The sequence below is a fragment of the Solanum lycopersicum genome, chromosome 1 (genome assembly GCF_036512215.1).
Source record: "Solanum lycopersicum chromosome 1, SLM_r2.1".
In the NCBI taxonomy this organism is placed as follows: domain Eukaryota; kingdom Viridiplantae; phylum Streptophyta; class Magnoliopsida; order Solanales; family Solanaceae; genus Solanum; species Solanum lycopersicum.
Genome location: NC_090800.1, coordinates 92,174,476 through 92,196,018, shown reverse-complemented (window position 1 = coordinate 92,196,018; position 21,543 = coordinate 92,174,476). Strand labels below are relative to the sequence as shown.

The 21,543-nt window shown below is 31.1% G+C and overlaps 2 protein-coding genes and 1 long non-coding RNA gene across 13 annotated transcripts; 2 read left to right on the top strand and 1 right to left on the bottom strand.

Moving 5' to 3' along the window:
- Nucleotides 1-407: 407 nt before the first annotated feature.
- On the bottom strand, nt 408-1,405 carry LOC104645476 (B3 domain-containing protein At5g60140-like). The gene is made up of 3 exons (XM_010317201.1): nt 1,339-1,405; nt 744-886; nt 408-647 (listed from the first exon to the last, which is right to left on the bottom strand). The coding sequence occupies exons 1-3, from the start codon at nt 1,403-1,405 to the stop codon at nt 408-410; spliced, it is 450 nt and encodes a 149-aa protein (XP_010315503.1).
- Nucleotides 1,406-3,109: 1,704 nt separating this feature from the next.
- LOC101267750 (GDSL lipase) lies at nt 3,110-4,215 on the top strand. The gene is made up of 4 exons (XM_019212936.3): nt 3,110-3,362; nt 3,447-3,568; nt 3,736-3,903; nt 4,001-4,215. The coding sequence occupies exons 1-4, from the start codon at nt 3,110-3,112 to the stop codon at nt 4,028-4,030; spliced, it is 573 nt and encodes a 190-aa protein (XP_019068481.2). The 3' UTR covers nt 4,031-4,215.
- A 2,870-nt stretch (nt 4,216-7,085) lies between these two features.
- LOC101256137 (uncharacterized) lies at nt 7,086-19,198 on the top strand. 11 transcript variants are annotated; one of them, XR_003244615.2, is made up of 6 exons: nt 7,086-7,879; nt 7,949-8,014; nt 9,296-9,763; nt 14,982-15,510; nt 15,909-16,040; nt 16,128-16,574. It is a non-coding gene; the product is annotated as an uncharacterized lncRNA (long non-coding RNA). The 11 variants fall into 11 exon arrangements; XR_003244616.2 differs by lacking the exon at nt 14,982-15,510; XR_011212055.1 differs by lacking the exons at nt 14,982-15,510; nt 15,909-16,040; nt 16,128-16,574 and adding exons at nt 8,316-8,366; nt 9,055-9,155 and having other exon boundaries at nt 9,296-10,314.
- Nucleotides 19,199-21,543: the final 2,345 nt, after the last annotated feature.

Genomic DNA, 21,543 nt, shown 5'->3' with positions numbered 1-21,543 from the left:
GGTGAATATGAGAGCAATGGATAAGGGGAGTGTTGAGATGGTTGGCTCACAAAGAAAATTGGATGAGGCATCTTATAGCTCATCAACTTGTAACACTGGCCAGGAAAGTGGGTGGGCCATGGTACTTTTGTCCAAATTTAGCCTAAAGAAGCAGCGTAATGGACTCCTTTCTCCTTTATTTTCTTAATGGAGATATTTCCAAAGTTGCACAAATGATATGTAAGCATTTAAAACAGAAGAAAATCAAATAATAGATGAACATTCAATTCAAATGTATATAAACCAGACTTTAGTTTTAACACCAATTTAACAGACTTTTAATTGTCAGAGCTTTCAATACAAACTAGATAAATCCTAAATATTTGACAACAAACAACACTACTTGTTACAAGTTCACTACTTGGAAACTAATACTTCATGGCAAATAAAGGCTTTTTTTGCCTTTTCCTCTCACAATCACAAATGCATCTGTCATCTTTTTCCACAAGATTCCACCTGCATAAACTGCGCCATCCGCCAGCTAGCCATATTCTACCATCCTTCCAATTTTTGAGTTTCGTCTCAAATTCTCTGTCAGCAGAATCGCGAATTATCATTCTTGAAGGGAGTTCAAGTTTGTAATCTCTCACCACATCAATTGAAATGTACTGGAATTAGGAAAAACGACTTTGTTAAATGAGAATGCTAGAATATTAAATTATAAAATCATTCACTAGAATATTTAGTTATAGGTTTTTCGCTACCAGTTGATCTCTCCTTTTTGCTCGTATTTTCGCTACAAAGTAAGGATTTTTTGGCTGAGTTGCGCATCCACTTTTGAATATATCTGCACCATATTGGTCGGGGATATCCCTCACCTTGCAAGCAGTGTCTCTTTTGCATCCAACTGAATCAAGAAAGTTAACAAGTCAGATTCACAAATAAAAATTTCATGCAAACTCAGTGATACACCATCCGTTTCATTTTACATGGTGGTATCTTATTGAACATGAACTTGAGAATGAAAGACGACTTTTGACACATATCAGAAGTGTTGATGTTTAACTTTATTCTTCCCTGCTGTTCCAAAAACTAACAAACAGTGCCCTTAGGCTCGTTTTGTCAATGAACCAAGCAACCAAACCTTTTAAATTCTTTTTAGCACTTGTAATCCTAAACATTTTATGGCATTTATATGACTACAAGATATCATGTATAAATATACAAAGATGTAGTTTTGTAGTAACATACTAACAAAAAGAAAAATTGAATTGTGTAGAAGATGAAATAGACGAGTAAATATAAAGATCTTTGATTTGTGTCGACCTTCTGAACGTGACACATTTTTCTTAAATGTACCAGTCCTTTCATCCTCTTCAGTTTCTTCCTCCTCTTCATCATCATTATCTTCGTCTTCGTCTTCCATGTGTCTGGCCACATCAACAACGTGTTTAAATAAAATTTCAGAACAAGATTGTTATGGATATATTTCCAATACTTGATGACTATAAACAACACGCAAATGATATATAAGCATTTAGATCAAACTTTACCCCCCCTGAGCATTTAAAACAGAAGAAAACCAAATAATGTTTGAACATTTAAATGTAAATTTACCAGACTTTAGTCTTAACAATAGTTAATAGACTTAATAGACAGAACTTATTAATACAAATTAAACTAGAACTTTTATCATCAAACAACAGTACGTAGTCTTAAAACCTACCAACTTATAACAGCACTTAAAGCCATAAAAATTTGAAATTCTATGTTAAGTAGCAATAAACAATTTTCTTATACCTCGTGTTGGAGTTGGAAACTGATCCTTCGTGAAGAACTTGAACTTGCAAGTAGAGGACTTTATTGCCTTTTCCTTTCACAAATTCGCAAATACACTTGACATCTTTCTCCACAAGGTTCCACCTGCATAACTTTGCCATCCTTCAGTTAGCCATATTCTACCATCCTTCCAATTCTTGAGTTTTGTCTCAAATTCTCTGCCAGTAGAGTCGCGAATGGTCATGCTCGATGGGAGATCAAAATTGAAGGCTTTAACCACAACAGTTGGAACGTACTGCAATTAGAATAATTTTTTTGTTAAGTGAGAATGCTATAAGATTGAACTACAAAATCATTCTCTAGAATAGTTATAGGCTTTTAATTACTAGTTGGTCTCTCCTTTTTGCCTGTAATTTCGCTATAAAGTAAGGATTTTTTGGCTGCGTTGTATGTCCACGTTTGAATATATCTGCCCCAAATTGGCCATGGCTGTGCCTCACCTTGCGAGCAGTGGCTCTTTGGTATCCAGCTGAATCAAATAAGTTAACTGGTCAGGTTCACAAACAGAGATCGCATGAAAACTCAGAGATACTTCATCCGTTGTATTTCATTGAACATGAACTTTAAAAAAGAAAGAAGATTTTTGGAACATATCAAAAATGTTAGGCTCATTTTGTTAACAAACTATATCTTTTAGAAACTTGTAGTCTTAAACATTTCAAGACATGAATATGACTACAAGATCATGTCCAAGTATACATAAAAGATGTCATTTTTTTACAGTAACATACTAACAAGAAAAGAACTGAATTGCATATAAAATGAAGCAGGGTGTAAATATAACGATCTTTAATTTGTGTCTACCCCTTTGAACATGACTCATTTTTCTTAACTATGCCAGCCCACTCATTCCATTATTTTCAGAATTTTCATAGTTTCCTTACTTAGTTATCATATAGCAATGAAGAATGAAGATAAGATGCAAAATTTAATACCAAGAAAAGCATGAAGATGGAAAATTTTCCTAAAAGAAGATTAAAGGAAAAACGGAAAAGGCCTAAAATACCCTCGAAGTATTGAAAATGATACACAATTACCCTCCATCCACCTATTGGCCCCCAAATACCCTTCACATCCACCTTTGGGTCCAAATTTACCCCTTCATTAACAGACCAAAATTAAAAATAATTAAATAATAATTTTTAATGACGTGGCACTCAACCATTGGTTATAATTTAATTATTTAAAATAATTTTAAACCCACCCATTACCCACCCATTTTAACTAAACCCACCCATTTTAACTAAACCCACCTATTACTTTTTAAGTCAATATACTAGTGTTTATACTAATGGCTTTGATCTCAAGCTTCTGCATCTTTTTTTTGGTAGCACATTTTGCCACACCGATTGTGTGTATTCGCAACCCTATTAATCAAACACCTGCCCTTTTCGTGTTCGGTGATTCAGTTTTCGATCCTGGAAATAATAATTACATCAACACCACTACTAACTTCCAAGAAAATTATTTGCCGTATGGAGAATCATTCTTCAAGTATCCTACAGGCAGGAACTCCGATGGACGCCTAATTCCTGATTTTATCGGTATATTTATTAGCGTTTTCCCCAATTGTTTGAAAAGTTTTAACTGTGGTAGACCTGAACATAATTGTTGGTTGTATTTTGCAGCTGAATATGCTAAATTACCATTTATTCCGCCGTATTTTGAAATTGGGAAGAAGCATTTGGTACATGGAGTAAACTTTGCATCAGGTGGTTCGGGTTGTTTGGCTGAAACCGCTCGTGGCTTTGTAAGTCACAATATTTCCTTTTAAACTTATTCTCTTACTTTTATGTAATTATTGTTTGAATTTGATAGTTAGATCAACTTTTTTATGAAATGTTTGTTTCCATTTGACAAGTTATAGATCTTCAAACTCAGTTGAAATATTTCTAAAATGTGGGAAAACTGTTGCAGAAGAAAGTGGGTGAAACAGAGTCGAAACAGATCCTCTCCAATGCTGTATATATTTTTAGCACTTTCAATAAGGATATGGTTGCCCCTTTATTTGCAAATTCATCTTTTCCATATTCCGATACAGAATATTTACAGATGATTATGGGCAACTTAACTTCTGTTTTAAAGGTAATATTGATCTTTTCTATTTCTTTCGATTTAATTTACTCGTTGTAGTTTTTATCAAATGAACAAGTTATGGTAACTATTTGTACTCTGTTTACAGGGAATTTACAAGGAAGGAGGGAGAAAGTAATAGTTTTTATCAAATGACCAGTAGTATGTTGACTTAAAAGTAATAGGTGGATTTAGTTAAAATGATGGGTTTAAAATTATTTTAAATAATTAAATTACAACCAATGGTTGAGTGTCACGTCATTAATAATTATTATTTAATTATTTTTAATTTTGGTCTGTTAATAAAGGGGTAAATTTGGTGGATGTGAAGGGTATTTGGGAGCCAATAGGTGGATGGAGTGTAATTGTGTACCATTTTCAATACTTCAAGGTATTTTAGGCCCTTTTCCGAAGGAAAAAAATAGAGCAAGAAGTTAATACTGTTTCTTTTTTACAAAATTTGGAAGGTGGGACAAGACCACCATAATAATACTCCCTTGGTCCGAAATTGTTTGTTGAAAATTAATTTGATTAATTTTTAAAGCTAAATTAGATCATATAAATTTGATATTTTAAATCAAAAAATTAGATATTTTAAAACTATATAAAAAATACTATAAATTATAATATTTTGTATATTAATATGATCAAAAAATACATCTTAAATTGTTAGTCAAAATTTTTATGATTTAACTCTAAAAATAAAAACTATGACAAATAATATCGAACGAAGAGAGTAATAATGAAAGCAGCTAAAAATAGCGCCTGCAATACATAAAAGGATTGACAAATGAGCAAACTATACAGGGCAAACCACAGATTTTTATGGCGTTCAAATGTGATAAACTAAAATGCAAGACATTATGTTTCCTCCTTTTGAATATTAACTCTATATATAGTTAAATTGTGTGATTTAATATAAAAATATAAATATCGGAGTACGTATTATTTGCAAACATTATAATCATATTATATTTTTAAATGCAACTTATATATATATGGTTAATGTACATGATTTTATGATACCAGAACAGTTTTGTATTTGTCATTTCGTGCTTGATATCGATAATGACATATAATTAACTTTTAAGTGATATTAAAAAGACATAAAATTTCAACATCCTTTTTATCACCAACAATTTTATTGGTTCAATATCAAGTAATTTAGCATTGATTATCAATTAAGGAGTCATGTCAATGCTAAAATTAATCATCTCAGTAGCGGCTAGATCAAATATGTGTCTATTGCAGACATAAATCCCTTACTACTCACTTCCAAACTTTTAATAAATGTATAATCACTGTAAATTAATGTAAAATAATATTTATTGTATATGAAATACAATCGATATAAAATAAAGAACAAATTATAAAAATCACAGATCTTTAAGGTAAAATTATAATTTATCTCTTAAAAGTTTATAATTACAGAAATCCCTCAAACGAATACAATAATATAAATGCCGATGCATTAAAAAGAGGGTCGGGTACATTAATAGCCAAAAATCAAAACGTTGATATATTAAAAAGAGGGTTGGATACATGCACCGATACATTAAAAAGAGGGTTGGATACATGCACCGATACATTAAAAAGAGGATCGAATACATTAATGGCCCAAAAAATCAAAGCGCTGATACATTAAAAAGAGGGTCGAATACATTAATAGCCAAAAATCAAAATATTGATACATTAAAAAGAGGGTCGGATACGTTAATAGCCAAAACTCAAAATGTTGATATATTAAAAAGAGGACCGGATACATGCATCGATACATTAAAAAGAGGATCGGATACATTAATGGCCCAAAAAATCAAAGCGCTGATACATTAAAAAGAGGGTCGAATACATTAATAGCCAAAAATCAAAATGTTGATATATTAAAAAGAGGGTCAGATACATGTGCATGTGCCGATACATTAAAAAGAGGATCAGATATATTATTGGCCCAAAAAATCAAAGCGCTGATACATTAAAAAGAGGGTCGGATACATGATACATTAAAAAGAGGGTTGGATACACTAATGACATTTTTTACTTAAGAGAAAAATAAGGGATTTTGGAGATTTGTAAAACTTATAGGGGATAATGGTAATAAGTAAACTAAAAGGTGAGATTTTTGTAATTATTTTAAAAATGAATATGTAATATAATTTAAAATAAATACAAATTACAATTCTTTGTCACCCTCTCTTGATCTCGCTCACCTTTCTCCCCTATCTCTTGAGACCTCGCTTACCTCTCTACTTCTTCTCTCGATCTCACTCGTCTCTCTCCTCTTAATATGTATTCATTTCGATACAAACTAGTTTGTATTTGTATTTTTTACCCTCCAAAATTCATGAAATACACTTTCTCCTCTCTCGATCTCATATTTTGCTCGCTGTTCTCATCCTTCATCTCCTAACATTGCTATTATTCATAGTTAAGCGAGCTATAACTACAGAGCCCTATTTAAGGTCTAAATGTTTGCTATTTTGAAAAAAATCTCTAAATAAAAACGATACTAATTATGTTTATAGCAATTCAATAAACATAAGAAGCATATTTTAATACAAGTCCTAACCTCACCTTAACATTTCATCACAATCACTTAATGTAATTGGCAACAAGCTAAACACTAGAACAATAAGATCAATAAAAACTTTGTTTGTGAAGCTCTCACTTTTAGTATAGTTTGGTGAGTAAGATTAAATCAAATTTGCTCAATTCTTTTATCAGAATAATAACACTGATAAAAACATGAATTTTATGGGGGGAAAAAAAAAGCTTTTAGCATTATACAAAAAGTATTGGAAAAAAATATTGACAAAAATGAAGATTATTTTAGTCAATATTATTGTTATGATAAAAGAATTAATAAAATTTCCATTTAATCTTACTCATCATGCTGAACTAAAATAAGGAGCTCCAAAAGTAAAGTTTCTTCCTATTCTACTATTTAATTTGTTCGCTAAATTTTATTAAGTGATTATGACAAAATAATTCGGTGAGGTTAAGATTTGTATTAAAGTTCACTTCTCATGTTTATTGAATTGTTATAAACATAATTAACATGTTTTTTTATTTATGAATTTTAACTAGTTTTATTATTTTTTTCTGTTTATCGTTATAATATATATATATATATATATATATATATATATATATATATATATATATATATATATATATATACTGGAATTAAAGTGATCAATTTCATTTTCTTAACATTCTTTAATTTTTTTAGAAAGATATCTATTTCTTTAATTTTTCTCAGTTATTTAATTCTTAGTTAAAGGAAACATATAAGACTATGATAAATAAGAATTGTTTGAAACTTTAATAAGTTGAAATAAATAAAGAAATTTGCCATAATTATTTTGACCTAATTAATAAAGTAGTTTTTTTTTTTTGTAAGAAAAATATATGGAAAAAGATGTTGTAGAAAGCCGATGAACTACCTATGTGGGCGACCTCTTCTTCTTCTGAATCCAGTCATGACGACGGAATCCGGCCACGACGACGGTAAAATGATCGAGTCTTACTCCCGTGCGACGGTAAAAAAAGATTGAATCTAAGGATTTTTAGGTTACTAATTTTTCTTGTTTCTTTAACTGGTCATTCCTTGTTCTTGAGTTGTTGAATTAATGTTTTGCTGATAATCGTACTCCCTTTCTTTTTATGTTAAAGCTCGGTAAGATGTCCATGATTCTTGAATTCTTGATTGAAGTTTCCGGTTCTTTACTTCTTGAATTGATGTTCCTTAATTCGTTTTCTTCCCATTGTTTTACTTGCTTGTTCACATGGTTGTGGCCAGATCATTTCAGGTTATGCACATTGTAGTTTTTAGAGAATCCTAGTCAATTTTCTTTGGCATGTATCAGAAGAATCATCTCATTCTAAAGTGTCTTTCTAGGAGGCACTTAGAATGTGAAACTACTATGTGATGGAAGGGGGCTTGCTTTTCTTTCATCAGCATTGCATTCAGCTTTACAAATATCTGCTAGTATGTTTCTGCACTTCTTTTATATCTATTTGTGCCTTCTGGTTGCTTTAAATGTTCTTTCTCTATCAGGATCTCTTGTCAATTGCCAATGTGGCTGAGCAACATGAATGTGGGATTTCTTAGGGCCTCTTCAAGGTATATATTTCTTGAAGTTCGTTACGTCTTATACCATCATTTCATATAGATCTAGGCTGTTTTAACCCTAACTAATACCTGATTTATGTCTATGAAGAACTACTCTTTTGGAAAATCTTCTTCAGTGATTTTTCCAGCCAACATGTTTGTTTTCTTTATCTATGTGATGAGTCTGGTATTTACATTACCTCTATATACTCGTATACATGGAATGTGGTAAAAGGGTAGTCCTGTTGATGACTGCAATAAATAAATCTCCATTTAATGGCCAGAATAACTTGTACCGAGTTTCTTTGCATAGGATGCAGCGTGGGTATCTGATTCCAACTCCAGATAATGCTTAATTCTTGAAGTGAGTTGGGAAGTCTGCTTTGCTAAATTATAAAGCTTAAGTTTGAACAAAGTATTGTACTATTAAATCACAATCTGAGGCGACACACTTTGTTACTTTTCTTCACATCATATAATCTGCAGTCATGAACTTTAAGTAGTGTGCTTATTTAATTGTGTTATAATAGAGTTAAATTCTTAATTCACATATTGTTCCGTGTTGGAGAAGTACCATATGTATTATATTTGAAACCTATAAATAAATAGGCGTGTTGTATTCACTGGATTGTCAAGTTATCAATATGTTTTTTCTTGTCTCATTCTCTCACATGATATCTGAGTCCACCTTTGTAGGGTTTCCTCGTACTGATAAGTCCACATTCAAATACATGAGTGAACCCCAAAAGTTGTTACACATGTGGAAGGTTGTTGAGTTATATAAAAGTGGCGTATAAGGTCTTGACAACTTTATTTTTTTCTTAAGGTTTGCTCAAACTTTCACATGGCATCAGAACTCCTAGATCTTCATAGACCTCAACAGGGCAGTCTTATGCTGGTTTTCAGTCTAAGTTCCTTTTCTTTTCATAATTGTCATTTTCTTGTCCTTTCTTGGCACCACCACTTCTTTCATAATTGTCATTTTCATAATTGCCATTTTCTTGTCCTTTCAAGGTTACTGACTAGGAAAAATTATTGTCTGTTCTTGGCAGGGATTAAGTAGAATAATTGTTTAATTGTTCTCCTTTCTGGTGTATTTATGCATAAGAATCCTTAATGGCACATTCGATCTGTCAGCGTAGTGAATAACTACGTAAGATGATTATTTTTTTTCCTTAATATACTTTTACGTCTTTCTCTGATTGCTTAAAAATGAACATAATGAGTGAGTGACATGGTATATGGTAGTTACTTAATTTGTTGTAATCTGATTGAACTCATCCTTTGTGACAGTTAACGTGGATGATTCTGTGGATGATATTGTGCGTCAATTTCGAGGCGTTTCTGATAGCTTGATGCGTAAAGTTTTCGGCTATCCTTCATATTCTTCTTATGAACCTACTACCTCTACTTCAGACATAAATTTGTTTTGGAATGTGGAGAAATACATAAACTGGCTTTAACACAAAGCAACTCTGAGTCAGTTAATAGCTTCTCTTACAATGATAACGGTGAAAAGATGGAAGCCACGGGGATGAGGAAGTAGGACCTAGTTCAGAAGACAATGGGTGGCATTCGGACAATGAGTTGAATTCAAAAGGATTTACCCCTTAGGTGGTTTAACGTGACGTAGAGCCAATAAGTTCTGCGGTGGACTTGAAGAATGGTTCTGTGCTCCAGCGTGAATTCTTCAGTTCTGGAGGATTCCCTGGAGACAAGTTTGGTAGTAGCTCCCAGTTAACAAGAGGTCCAGTTAACAAGGTATCTCTTACTTCTTCCCCTGTTTCTACTTCTTTTGAATGGTATATCTTCATCGGAAATTTATTCTGCTGAATACATGAAGGATGACCAATAGACGTACTACAAGACATCTGAACTAAGAAATTGTTTCTTATCAGAGGGCTGCTAGTAAATATATATGAGCTCATCTTTCTTCTGCATATTCGGATATTTTACTTGTATGAAGGAGTCGATTAACATGCTTTATTAAGGTTCATATTATGTGTCAGTCTGGTCTAATCTCATGTCTGGAATGCTCCCAGTTGGATTACTTATACGGTAGGGCCAGGGTTTACCCGAGGATAACTTTCGCTTCAGATATGGGGCAATGAAAGGGTGTTAAAGTGATTTCAGTTTTAGCATGAGATATTTACAAGTTAGGTTCTTGTCAGCCTTCTGAACAAATGATATCTACTGTATTTTATCTTATCTGATATATTTCAGTAGGGATGGCAATGGGGCTGGTTGAGTCTTAACCTGCTAAAATTCAACCTGCCCCACCCACCCTACATAGCTTTTTTTTCTATCTTCAACCCACTCGCTTCACCATGCCCTATTTTAGTATCTGTCATTTTTTTCTTCGTTTTGTTACTTTGCTAAAAAGACAAGTTTACAAATTATATATCCGGGCAGGGGAATTCTTGTACGATTGGGTAGAAAGGGGTAGATCATCATTAAGAACATGATTTTAAGCAAGAAAGTCTTACTTTGGTCGTGTCATTTATTGTATTTGGAATATAATTGATACAAGATTAATACATAATACAATGTAAAAAAAATGCAAAATACAATTCTCTCTCCACCCTCTCATTACCTCTCCTCTCTCCTTCCTCTGTAGATTTCGCTCGCCTCTCTCCTCTTAATATGTATTCGTTTTAATACAAAATCAGTTTGTATTTGTATTTTTTCTCCAAAATTCGTAAAAAGATACACTTTCTCCTTCTCTCCTAGGTTTTGCTCACCTCTCTCATCCCTGCTCCCCTAACATTTTGTTATTATTCATAAATAAGCAAAGTATAACTATAAAGTCTTATTTAACGCTTAATATTTGCTATTTTTGAAGGTTTCCTGTTGCTAATTATGTTTATAGCAATTCAATAAATATAAGAAGCAGACTTCAATGCAAGTCCTAACCTCACCTAACATTTCACCAATAATCACTTAATGTAGCATAACAATAAGATTAAAGTAACTTTTGAAGCCAACTTTTAGTATAGTATGATGAGTAAGATCAAATAAAACATTCTCAATTCTTTTATTAGAACAATAATACTAACTAAAACAACCTTCATTTCTTTTCAACAAACAACAATATTTTTAGTCTTCAAAATTTGTCAATAAACAACAATGCTTATTTTCATCAAATCTGTCAACACATAATAATACTTAAGCCCTAAAAATTAAAATGCTATGATAAATAGTAATAAACTATTTTATTTATTTATTGTTGCGATGAGAATTTGATCCTTCATAGAGAACTTGAATTTGCAATTAAAGGACTCTGCCACATTTTTCCCTCACAAATTCACTAATACACCTGTCATCTTTTTCCACAAGATTCCACCAACATAAATTGCGCCATCCGCCTACCAGCCATGTTGTTCCATTGCTCCAATTATTGGCTTTTGTCTCAAACTCAATTCCAACAGAGTCGCGAATGATCATTGTTGGAGAGAGTAAGTTTGTAGTCTCTCACCACATCAATTGGACATACTAATTATGAACAAAGACTTTGTTAAATTAAAATGTTACATAAATTATTCTCTAGATCAATATATAGTTATATAGCTTTTAGTTACCAGTTGATTTTTCATTTTTGCTCGCATCTTTGCTACAAAGTAAGAATTTTTTGACTGAGTTGTGCGTCCACTTCTGAATATATCTGCACCATATTTGTCATGCACATTCCTTACCTTGCAAGTAATAGCTTTTCAACGTCCAGCTGAATGAAGGAAATTAAGATCAAGTTTACAAATAGATATCCCATGAGAACTCACAAATACTTCATTTGTTTCATTGTACGTGGTGATACTTTATTGAACATGAATTCTATGAAAAAAGAAAACTTTTGGCATTATACCAAAAGTGTTAGAAAATGGTATTTAAATATATTCTTCTCTAGTATTCAATAAAACCTAGCAAAATATTCCCTTAAGCTCGTTATGGTAATGAAACAAAAAACCAAACCTATTTTAAATCTTTTAAAACTTATAGACTAAAACATTTCATGTCATTTATAAGATTACAAAATCATATCCAAATATACAAATACGTTATTTTTGCAGCAATGTACTAACATTTATAGAATTGATTTACATATAAAATCTAACAGATAATTAGATCTAAATATTTAATTGTATTTACCTTTTGAAGATTACGTGTCTTCTCCATCTATTTCATTCTCCTTCCTCTCCACCACTTCCTCTTCCGTTTCATCCTCTTTCCCTTTATCCACCTCCTCCTCTGTTTCTTTCTCCTCCCCCTTCTGTTCATTATTTTCTAACTCTTCCTTTTCCACCTCTTCTTCATCATTATCCTCTTCTTCTACCATATAGTTATCAGTGCTATCATCATCAAATGAGATATTGTTGTTATCTCTAGTCTTGTTTTTCTCTTTTGGTTCTATACTTTGTCGATGTTCAACATTTACTTCTTCCTTCTTGTTGTCACATTTTAGCTCCATTTTTTATACATCCATTTGGTCCAAGTAATTTTATGTCAACTATTTCATTGCCATCATAATCGAATATTATAATGTTTCCAAACTCTAGACTGTTGTCCTCGATATATTTCTCCCATCCATTCAGAAAATACAAATCTTTTTCTATTTTGATTGCTCTTACAGGCCACCACATATTGCTAAACTGATTCCTAAGGAAAACCTTCCTATGTTGCTTTCCATTCTTGTAATTTGTATATGCTGTGGGAATTTTCTGTGAAGAAAAAACATATTTTCGAAAAAAAGGGTAAAAACAATATTAATTTCTTTAAATTAGATTTATCGTATCATAAAAAGCAACAAATATGAGTAGAAAAAGTAATTTAAATAAACTCAAAGTTAGGGCTTTTTGATGTTAGAAATATTAAAGAAATAGAATACTTGTATGTGCATATCTAAATTTTCTCTCCGTATTCATTGCCCAATCTTCATAAAGTGTTTAATTTACACAAAAAATAATTAAAAATGGAGTTAGCAAAAATAATAAATCAAATACTTGTATTTGCAAATCTAAATTTCACCAAGACTTTTCATCTTTTCATATCCATTGCGCACATTTTCAAAAGAAATAAATTCAAGAAACTAAGTCTCAAAAATCTATTACCACAAGGAGAAAGTGTATTTACCATCCGTTTAGCATTAGTTTGAGGATTGAAAGCCTTGAGAAAACCCTTTCCCATGTTCACTTTTGTTGTCAAGCAATTAGAGAATAGAAGAACTTGCCACACAACCTAATTCCTATAAGCGCCTTTATATGTTGAAGTAGTGTCATTACTCAAGCATATATATATATATATATATATATATATATATATATATATATATAAATTGATGTCAGACCTAAAAGGTGTATTTATGTCATTTATGTAATGACATAATTATATATGAGTTTTTCACATATTTCACGTGGATATATCAAATAATAAGTCACAAAATTTTACGGTATATTTGTACATTCACCTTTATTTTATTGTTACAAGCGTTAAAAGTCTTTAAGCTTCAAGCAAAAGATCATATTTTTTGGATCCATGCAAAAGTTCGCACTTTCAACACAATTTCTAACACTTTTATCTTTTTTGGATCCATGTAAATGTTCACACTTTCAAACCAACTTTTGACACTGTCACGTTTATCTTTTTGGATCAATGCGAAATTTCACGCTTCCAACACATCTGATACCAACAATTTATCGTTTACTGTCACGTTTATCTTTTTTGGTCCATGTAAAAGTTCACACTTCAACATAACTTTTGACACCAACAATTTTAACTTTTTCTGTTACGTTTATCTTTTTTTGGATCCATGCAAAAGTTCACACTTTCAACTCAAGTTCTGAAACTGTTGGTGTCAGAAGTTTGTGTTGAAATTGTGAACTTTTGCATGGATCCAAAAAAGATAAACGTAACAGAAAAAGTTAAAATTGTTGGTGTCAAAAGTTGTGTTGAAGTATGAACTTTTACATAGACCAAAAAAGATAAACGTGACAGAAAACGATAAAATTGTTGGTATCAGAAGTTGTGTTGGAAGCGTGAACTTTTGCAAGGATCCAAAAAAGATAAACGTGACAGTGTCAAAAATTGTGAATATTCGCATGGATCCAAAAAAGATAAACGTGACAGTGTTAAAAATTGTGTTGAAAGTGTGAACTTTTGCATGGATCCAAAAAAGAGCTTAATAAGTCATAATGTCATATGATCTTTTGCGTGGAGCTTAAAGACTTTTTATGCTTGCAACAATAAAATAAAGGCGAATGTACAAATATACCGTAAAATTTTGTGACTTAGTATTTGATATATCCACGTGAAATATGTGAAAAACTCATGTATAATCATGTCATTACATAAATGACATAAATACACCTTTTAGGTCTGACATCAATTTATATATATATATATATGCTTGAGTAATGACACTACTTTAACATATAAAGGCGCTTATAGGATTTAGGTTGTGTGGCAAGTTCTTCTATTCTCTAATTGCTTGACAACAAAAGTGAACATGGGAAAGGTTTTCTCAAGGCTTTCAATCCTCAAACTAGTGCTAAACGGATGGTAAATACACTTTCTCCTTGTGGTAATAGATTTTTAAGACTTAGTTTCTTGAATTTATTTCTTTTGAAAATGTGCGCAATGGATATGAAAAGATGAAAAGTCTTGGTGAAATTTAGATTTGCAAATACAAGTATTTGATTTATTATTTTTGCTAACTCCATTTTTAATTATTTTTTGTGTAAATTAAACACTTTTTGAAGATTGGGCAATGAATAAGGGGAGGAAATTTAGATATGCAAATACAAGTATTCTATTTTGTTGTTTCTCAAATAGTTATAAATATTTTTAACATCAAAAAGTCCTAACTTTGAGTTTATTTAAATTACTTTTTCTACTCATATTTGTTGCTTTTTATGATACGATAAATCTAATTTAAAGAAATTAATATTGTTTTACCCTTTTTTTTCGAAAATATGTTTTTTCTTCACAGAAAATTCCCACAGCATATACAAATTACAGGAATGGAAAGCTACCTAGGAAGGTTTTCCGTAGGAATCAGTTTAGCAATATGTGGTGGCCTGTAAGATTGATCAAAATAGAAAAAGATTTGTATTTTCTGAATGGATAAGAGAAACTTATCGAGGACAACAGTCTAAAGTTTGGAAACATTATAATATTCGATTATGATAGAATTGAAATAGTTGACATAAAATTACTTGGACCAAATGGATGTATAAAGAATGAAGCTAAAATGTGACAACAAGAAGGAAGAAGTGAATATTGAACATCGACAGAGTATAGAACCAAAAGAGAAAAATAAGACTAGAGATAACAACAATAGCTCATTTGATGATGATAGCACTGATAACTAACTATATGGTAGAAGAAGAAGATAATGATGAAGAAGAGGTGGAAGAAGATAATGAACAAGAGGGGGAGGAGAAAGAAACAGAGGTGGATGAAGGGAAAGAGGAGGAAGGAGAATGAAATAGATGGAGAAGACACGTCAGCTTCAAAAGGTAAATACAGTTAAATATTTAGATCTAATTATCTGTTAGATTTTATATGTAAATCAATTCTTTAAATGTTAGTACATTACTGCAAAAATAAAATATTTGGATATGATTTTGTAATCTTATAAATAACATGAAATGTTTAAGTCTTTAAGATTTAAAATAGGTTTGTTTCATTAACAAAACGAGCTTAAGAGAATATTTTGCTAGGTTTTATTGAATACTAGAGAAGAGTATATTCAAATACCATTTCTTGACACTTTTGGTATAATGTCAGAAGTCTTCTTTTTTCATAAAGTTCTTGTTCAATAAAGTATCACCACGTACAATGAAACAGCTTGAATATTTGTGAGTTTTCATGGGATTTTTATTTGTAAACTCTTATCTTAATTTCCTTTATTCAGCTGGACGTCGAAAAGCTATTACTTGCAAGGTGAGGAATGTGCATGACAAATATGGTGCATATATATTCAGAAGTGGACGCGCAACTCAGCCCAAAAAATCCTTACTTTGTAGCAAAAATGAGAAATCAACTGGTAACTAAAAACAATTATTATATATTGATCTAGAGAATAATTTTATGTAACTTTCTAATTTAACAAAGTCTTTGTTCATAATTACAGTATGTTCCAATTGATGTGGCGAGAGACTACAAACTTAAACTCCATCCAACCATGATCATTCGCGACTCTGTTGGAAGAGAGTTTGAGACAAAAGTCAATAATTGGAGTAATGGAACAACATGGCTGGTAGGCGGATGGTGCAATTTATGGTGGTGGAATCTTGTGGAAAAAGATGACAGGTGTATTTGTGAATTTGTGAGGGAAAAATGTGGCAGAGTCCTTTAATTGCAAATTCAAGTTCTCTATGAAAGATCAAATTCTCATTGCAACAATAAATAAAAGAAATAGTTTATTACTATTTATCATAGCATTTTAATTTTTATGGCCTTAAGTATTATTATTATGTATTGACAAATTTGATGACTATAAGCATTGTTGTTTGTTGACAAATTTTGAAGACTCAAAATATTGTTGTTTGTTGAAATGAAATGAAGGTTGTTTTAGTTAGTATTATTGATCTTATAAAAGAATTGAGAATGTTTTATTTGATCTTACTCATCATACTATACTAAAAGTGGGCTTCAAAAGTAAAGTTTTACTTTGATCTTATTGTTCTGCTATTTAGTTTGTTTACTAAATTACATAAAGAGTCTGTTTGGTATGAAGGAAAACATTTTCTGTGTTTTCCAATGTTCCCATGTTTGATTGGGACAAAAGTTTCGAAAAATGTTTTTCAAATCAACTCATTTTTTCCTCAAAAATAAGGAAAATGATTTCCTTCAAAAATTAAGAAAAATATTTTTCATAACTCTCCGCCAATTTTAAATTATATTTTTTTGGGGAAAAACATCAATTTAAATAAATATTTTCAATTTCAAAATTTTATTTTTTCACCTGATCCTTGACCCTTCCCCCACCGGCCAGCCCCCCCCCCCCCCCCAAAAAAAAAAACCTCCCCAAAAAATTAATTTTGTTTTTTAAAAATATTTTCAACTTCAGATTTTTATTTTTAAACTCCTCCCTCTCTCCCCCCGGCCAGCCCCCCACAAGTATTTGATATATTATTTTTTCTAACTCCGTTTTTTAATTATTTTTTTTTGTTAAATTAACACTATTTGAAGATTGGGCTATGAATAAGGGGAGGAAATTTAGATCTGCAAATACAAGTATTTTGTTTTGTATTTTTTCAAATAGTTACATTCTTAAATATTTCTAACATCAAAAAGTTCAAACTTTGAGTTTATTTAAATTAATTTTTCTACTCATATTTGTTGCTTTTTATGATTTGATAAATCTGATTTAAAGAAATTAATATTGTTTTTACCTTTCCGAAATTTTTTTTTTTCTTCACAGAAAATTCCCACAGCATATACAAATTACAAGAATGGAAAGCTACCTAGGAAGGTTTTCCTTAGGGATCAGTTTAATATTGTGTACTTTCACCAACATCATTTTATCAGAATTCGTAGGTCAATTTATTCAATCAAGTATTAGTTAATGTAAGTATGAACGTTAGCCAGCTATATAATAGTTGATGAATCATCCGTCGATACCATTCTTCTGTTCCTTGACGTGAACCTTTCAAAGTGCACATTAGTGCGCGTAACATTTCAATCTGTCGGATTAAAAAACTTTCTGCAACTACAAATTTCTAAGCACAAAATAGTCTCCATAGGGAAATTTGACTTTAAATAAGTTCCTTCACATTTGCGTCGTCACATTGTTACCCTTTACCTACCAGTTCCTAGCCCATACCCCTGAGATTTCTTATCAATGACAGTGTTGTTGCCGGATAATGTATCAAAGTTTGACTTCCTTATGGAAGTATGCTCCTCTATTCATTTTGTTTTTGGTTCGCTTCTTCACATAGGTTGCGTAAATGATGTGTTCATAACCAACTTTGTTCTGCTGTGAATTAAATTATAAATTATTGACATCTGCTTTCCCCATGGTGAATGTGATTTCAATGCTGGTTGTTTGTGCAATGTATCAAAGTCTGCCATTGCTTCATCTTCATATTGATTTTAGAGAATCATTCCATATTGTCTCATAAACTCTTTGAGCCTGATTTTCTTATGAATGTACTTGTCAAAGGAGGCTTATACTCTCCGACCGTTGAGTTGTAGACCTTCCAGCCATAAAACTGCCTGTCATGTAAGCTAGAATTCACTTTTTGCGGATCTCATACAGTGTCTGAATCCAGTCGTTCTTTTGCTGATAAAATCGGCTAACCATCTTCGACCCTGTTAAACCAAATTTCTCATCGGTTGCCAACTTAAATATACACTTGCTGAATTTTTTCATGAAATTCTCATGCAACTTTTCTAGATCAACGGGTATTTTTTCCAGCACATGCCAAACCACAAAACAGTGACTTGAACATGGAAAAACTTCTTCAAGAGCGAATCTGAGTGACTTATCTTGATCAGTGATTATCACTTTTGGAGCCTGTTCTAAGCCACGTCTTCATTAACCTCACACATCACTAGGCATATACTAATGTCAGTGTGTATAGCTTAAAGCCGTTATATAATATGAGAGGAAGATAGATTGATGGAACATACCAAATTATATTAGTCAGAGGTGGTTCCTCCATTAGCTTTGTATTTGGGGAAGGGCACCATACCATTGTCAATAAAGAAAAGATCACTCACAAGGATTTCATCTCAGGGGGTGACTGGAAAGAAGGGTGGGATATGTAGCGAAGTCCTGGACGATCTCAAACCTGGTGTTGAAAGGACAGATATCATGAATACTGCACCTCCAGATTTGTTCAAGTCAATAGAAACTAAAGACATTACATCTTTGAGGGAAAATGATAACCTGGAGAAGGATGAGGATGGCTCCCTATTTGAAAGCTCATCAGATTCCTTCATCAACATCATTTTACAAGTACACTCAAACCTTATATCGAAGAACAATCAACTATCCTGTTATTTTTTATTGCCCTCATGAAACTAGCGTAAGTGCTATGCCAATTATAATACACATATCTTTATTATGTAACACACTAGTATCCCTCAATAATTTTATCAGACTATAGTTGGATGCTTATTTAATCAAATTTGTATTATTTTCAGTTTCAACGCTAAATGTCTATAAAACATGTTTTTGAGACATCTTTAAAGATATCTTCCAATCTCAGAATTCAGCAAAAGTGGTGATGTAACCATTCAACCTTAACTTTAACATTTGTTTGCCAAAAATATCATCTGTTATCGCATCTTAAAACACTCTAAAATTGCAATTACAAAATTGTATGCTTAAAAAAGGTTACCTGGCCGACTCCAACTTAAAGTAAGATCATCAGCATGTATAAAATGTGTATAATCAAAGTTCATTAATTTATAAATATCAAACAAAACAGAGTATTAATTAAAAAAAAATTGCACGCTAAATCTCATAATTAAAAACTTCATTTTTATGTGGTCTGAGGCTGAATCATTAAACTATAGAAATTTAATCCATCATATTAGTGAAGTGTTTTCCCAACTTTTGACAGCGGCTATTTAGTTTAGAGGCAAGACAATTTCATGGACAATTTACGTAGCACCCAGTTTTTCCCTCCCTCTACCTGTAATTAGATTTATTTTAGAATAAAAAGTTAACAAATAAAAGGTTTTCCCCTTTAAGTTCAATCTACTCCAAGACACCCATTCACGTTAACCCCTCTCTGCCTTCCTTTTCAAACAAATAATTGATCTTTGTCTAACCATATGGCCTAAGTATACTCAAACGTTAGAGAGCACCAAAAAATGGAATGATGATGACTGAAAAGGGAACCACATTATAACACTTAAAAAACAGGTCAAATAATGCCGCATTATACAAAACTTCCAAAATTCAACACATTATATAGTCTAATATCACCCACCTAAGGCCCATGCAAAGAGCAGGTGGATTCCCTAGTATATAATATATAGGAAAAATAACTTAAATACACAACTATAATTTTTACATTCTCCAATTTTCCCTACTTTTTTTAAATATTACATAATTTTTTTTTTAATTTTAGTGTAAGTTTTTAAATACATTACATTCTCTCTCTTATAATACACATTTATCCATTTTAATGTCTATTTTTTCTCCATTAAAACACTCAACCTCTTAATTAAATCAGTTTTTGAATTTTAAATTTTATCCATTTAAATACTCAACCTTTTAATCAGCTTTTTGATTTTGAATTTTTAAATTTAATTAATTTTAATTAAAAGACTAAATTTTGAAATTTTGAATTTCAAAATTAAAAAAAAATGAAATTTAAAAAAGTAAAAATATCAGGAAGCACGACAACTTCCATTAACTTCTACCGTCTTCTTCTTACTCCATCAAGTTTCAGTTCTTTTTTTTCCTTAATCATCTTCATTCATCTTAACCCATTACATTTTTTTCTTTTCTTCTTTTTATTCATAATCCATCATCGTCTATTTCTTCCTAATCTGTAATAGTTTGAACCCAGCATCTTTTTATTATTAATCCATCATCAATTCGTATATTCTTCCCTTTTTTGTTTTTGTTAATTGTTCTATTACATCATAGTAATGGATCTGTTAATTAATAGAAGGATATATGATTCCGACGATAAAAATTGGAAAGAAAATAGGAAAAAGTCTTTGCATGATCCTATCAATCTTCAGAAGGATTCAAACAAAGACTCTGGCGAAACATCAAAATCAAAGGTTGTCAAAATACAACAAAAAAGGAAAAAAAAGCAACAAACATTATTGTTAGGCCTACATTGTCTCGGGTTAGTATTTTGGCAAAACCAAATGATACATATATACCAAACACACACTAAAAATAACTGATACATTGGCTAAACCGTATGTATCATGTACAATATGTTACCCTATAATCCTTAAATTTTACATGATATTTAGGTAAATTGAATAGCATATTCATATGAATTGGTATTATTTTTTAAAAGTAAAATTATTTACAGTATATTTCAAGAAAAGCATAACAAAAAAAGCATTACACAAGTTAAATTATATAAATTCACATGATACATGATTTATAGTCATTGTAAAGTACACAATAACCTCAATAATATTTTTGTATTTTTTATCTAATGGAGATGTATCATTGTGCAAACCAATGATACACACTAAAAAGTACATGATACATTAGATAAACAATGTGTACCAAAAACACACAATAAAAGTACATGATACACTAGATAAACCATATGTATCATGTACATTATGTTACCTAATAATTCTTAAATTTATATATCTTACTGTAGCATAAGATTTATAAAATTTTATATATTTAAAACAAACATTGACACAAGTATATTTATCAACACCAATAATAACAAAGTATTTATAATCAAAAGCACGACTTCAAATTTAATTACCACATGTTTGTAAGTTTATTTATCTAAACACAAAGTGTTCAATTTGCAGTTGTAATGAAAATTGAAATTCATTAAAATGTTTACGTTATAAATTATTCTTGATATCATAGAAACATT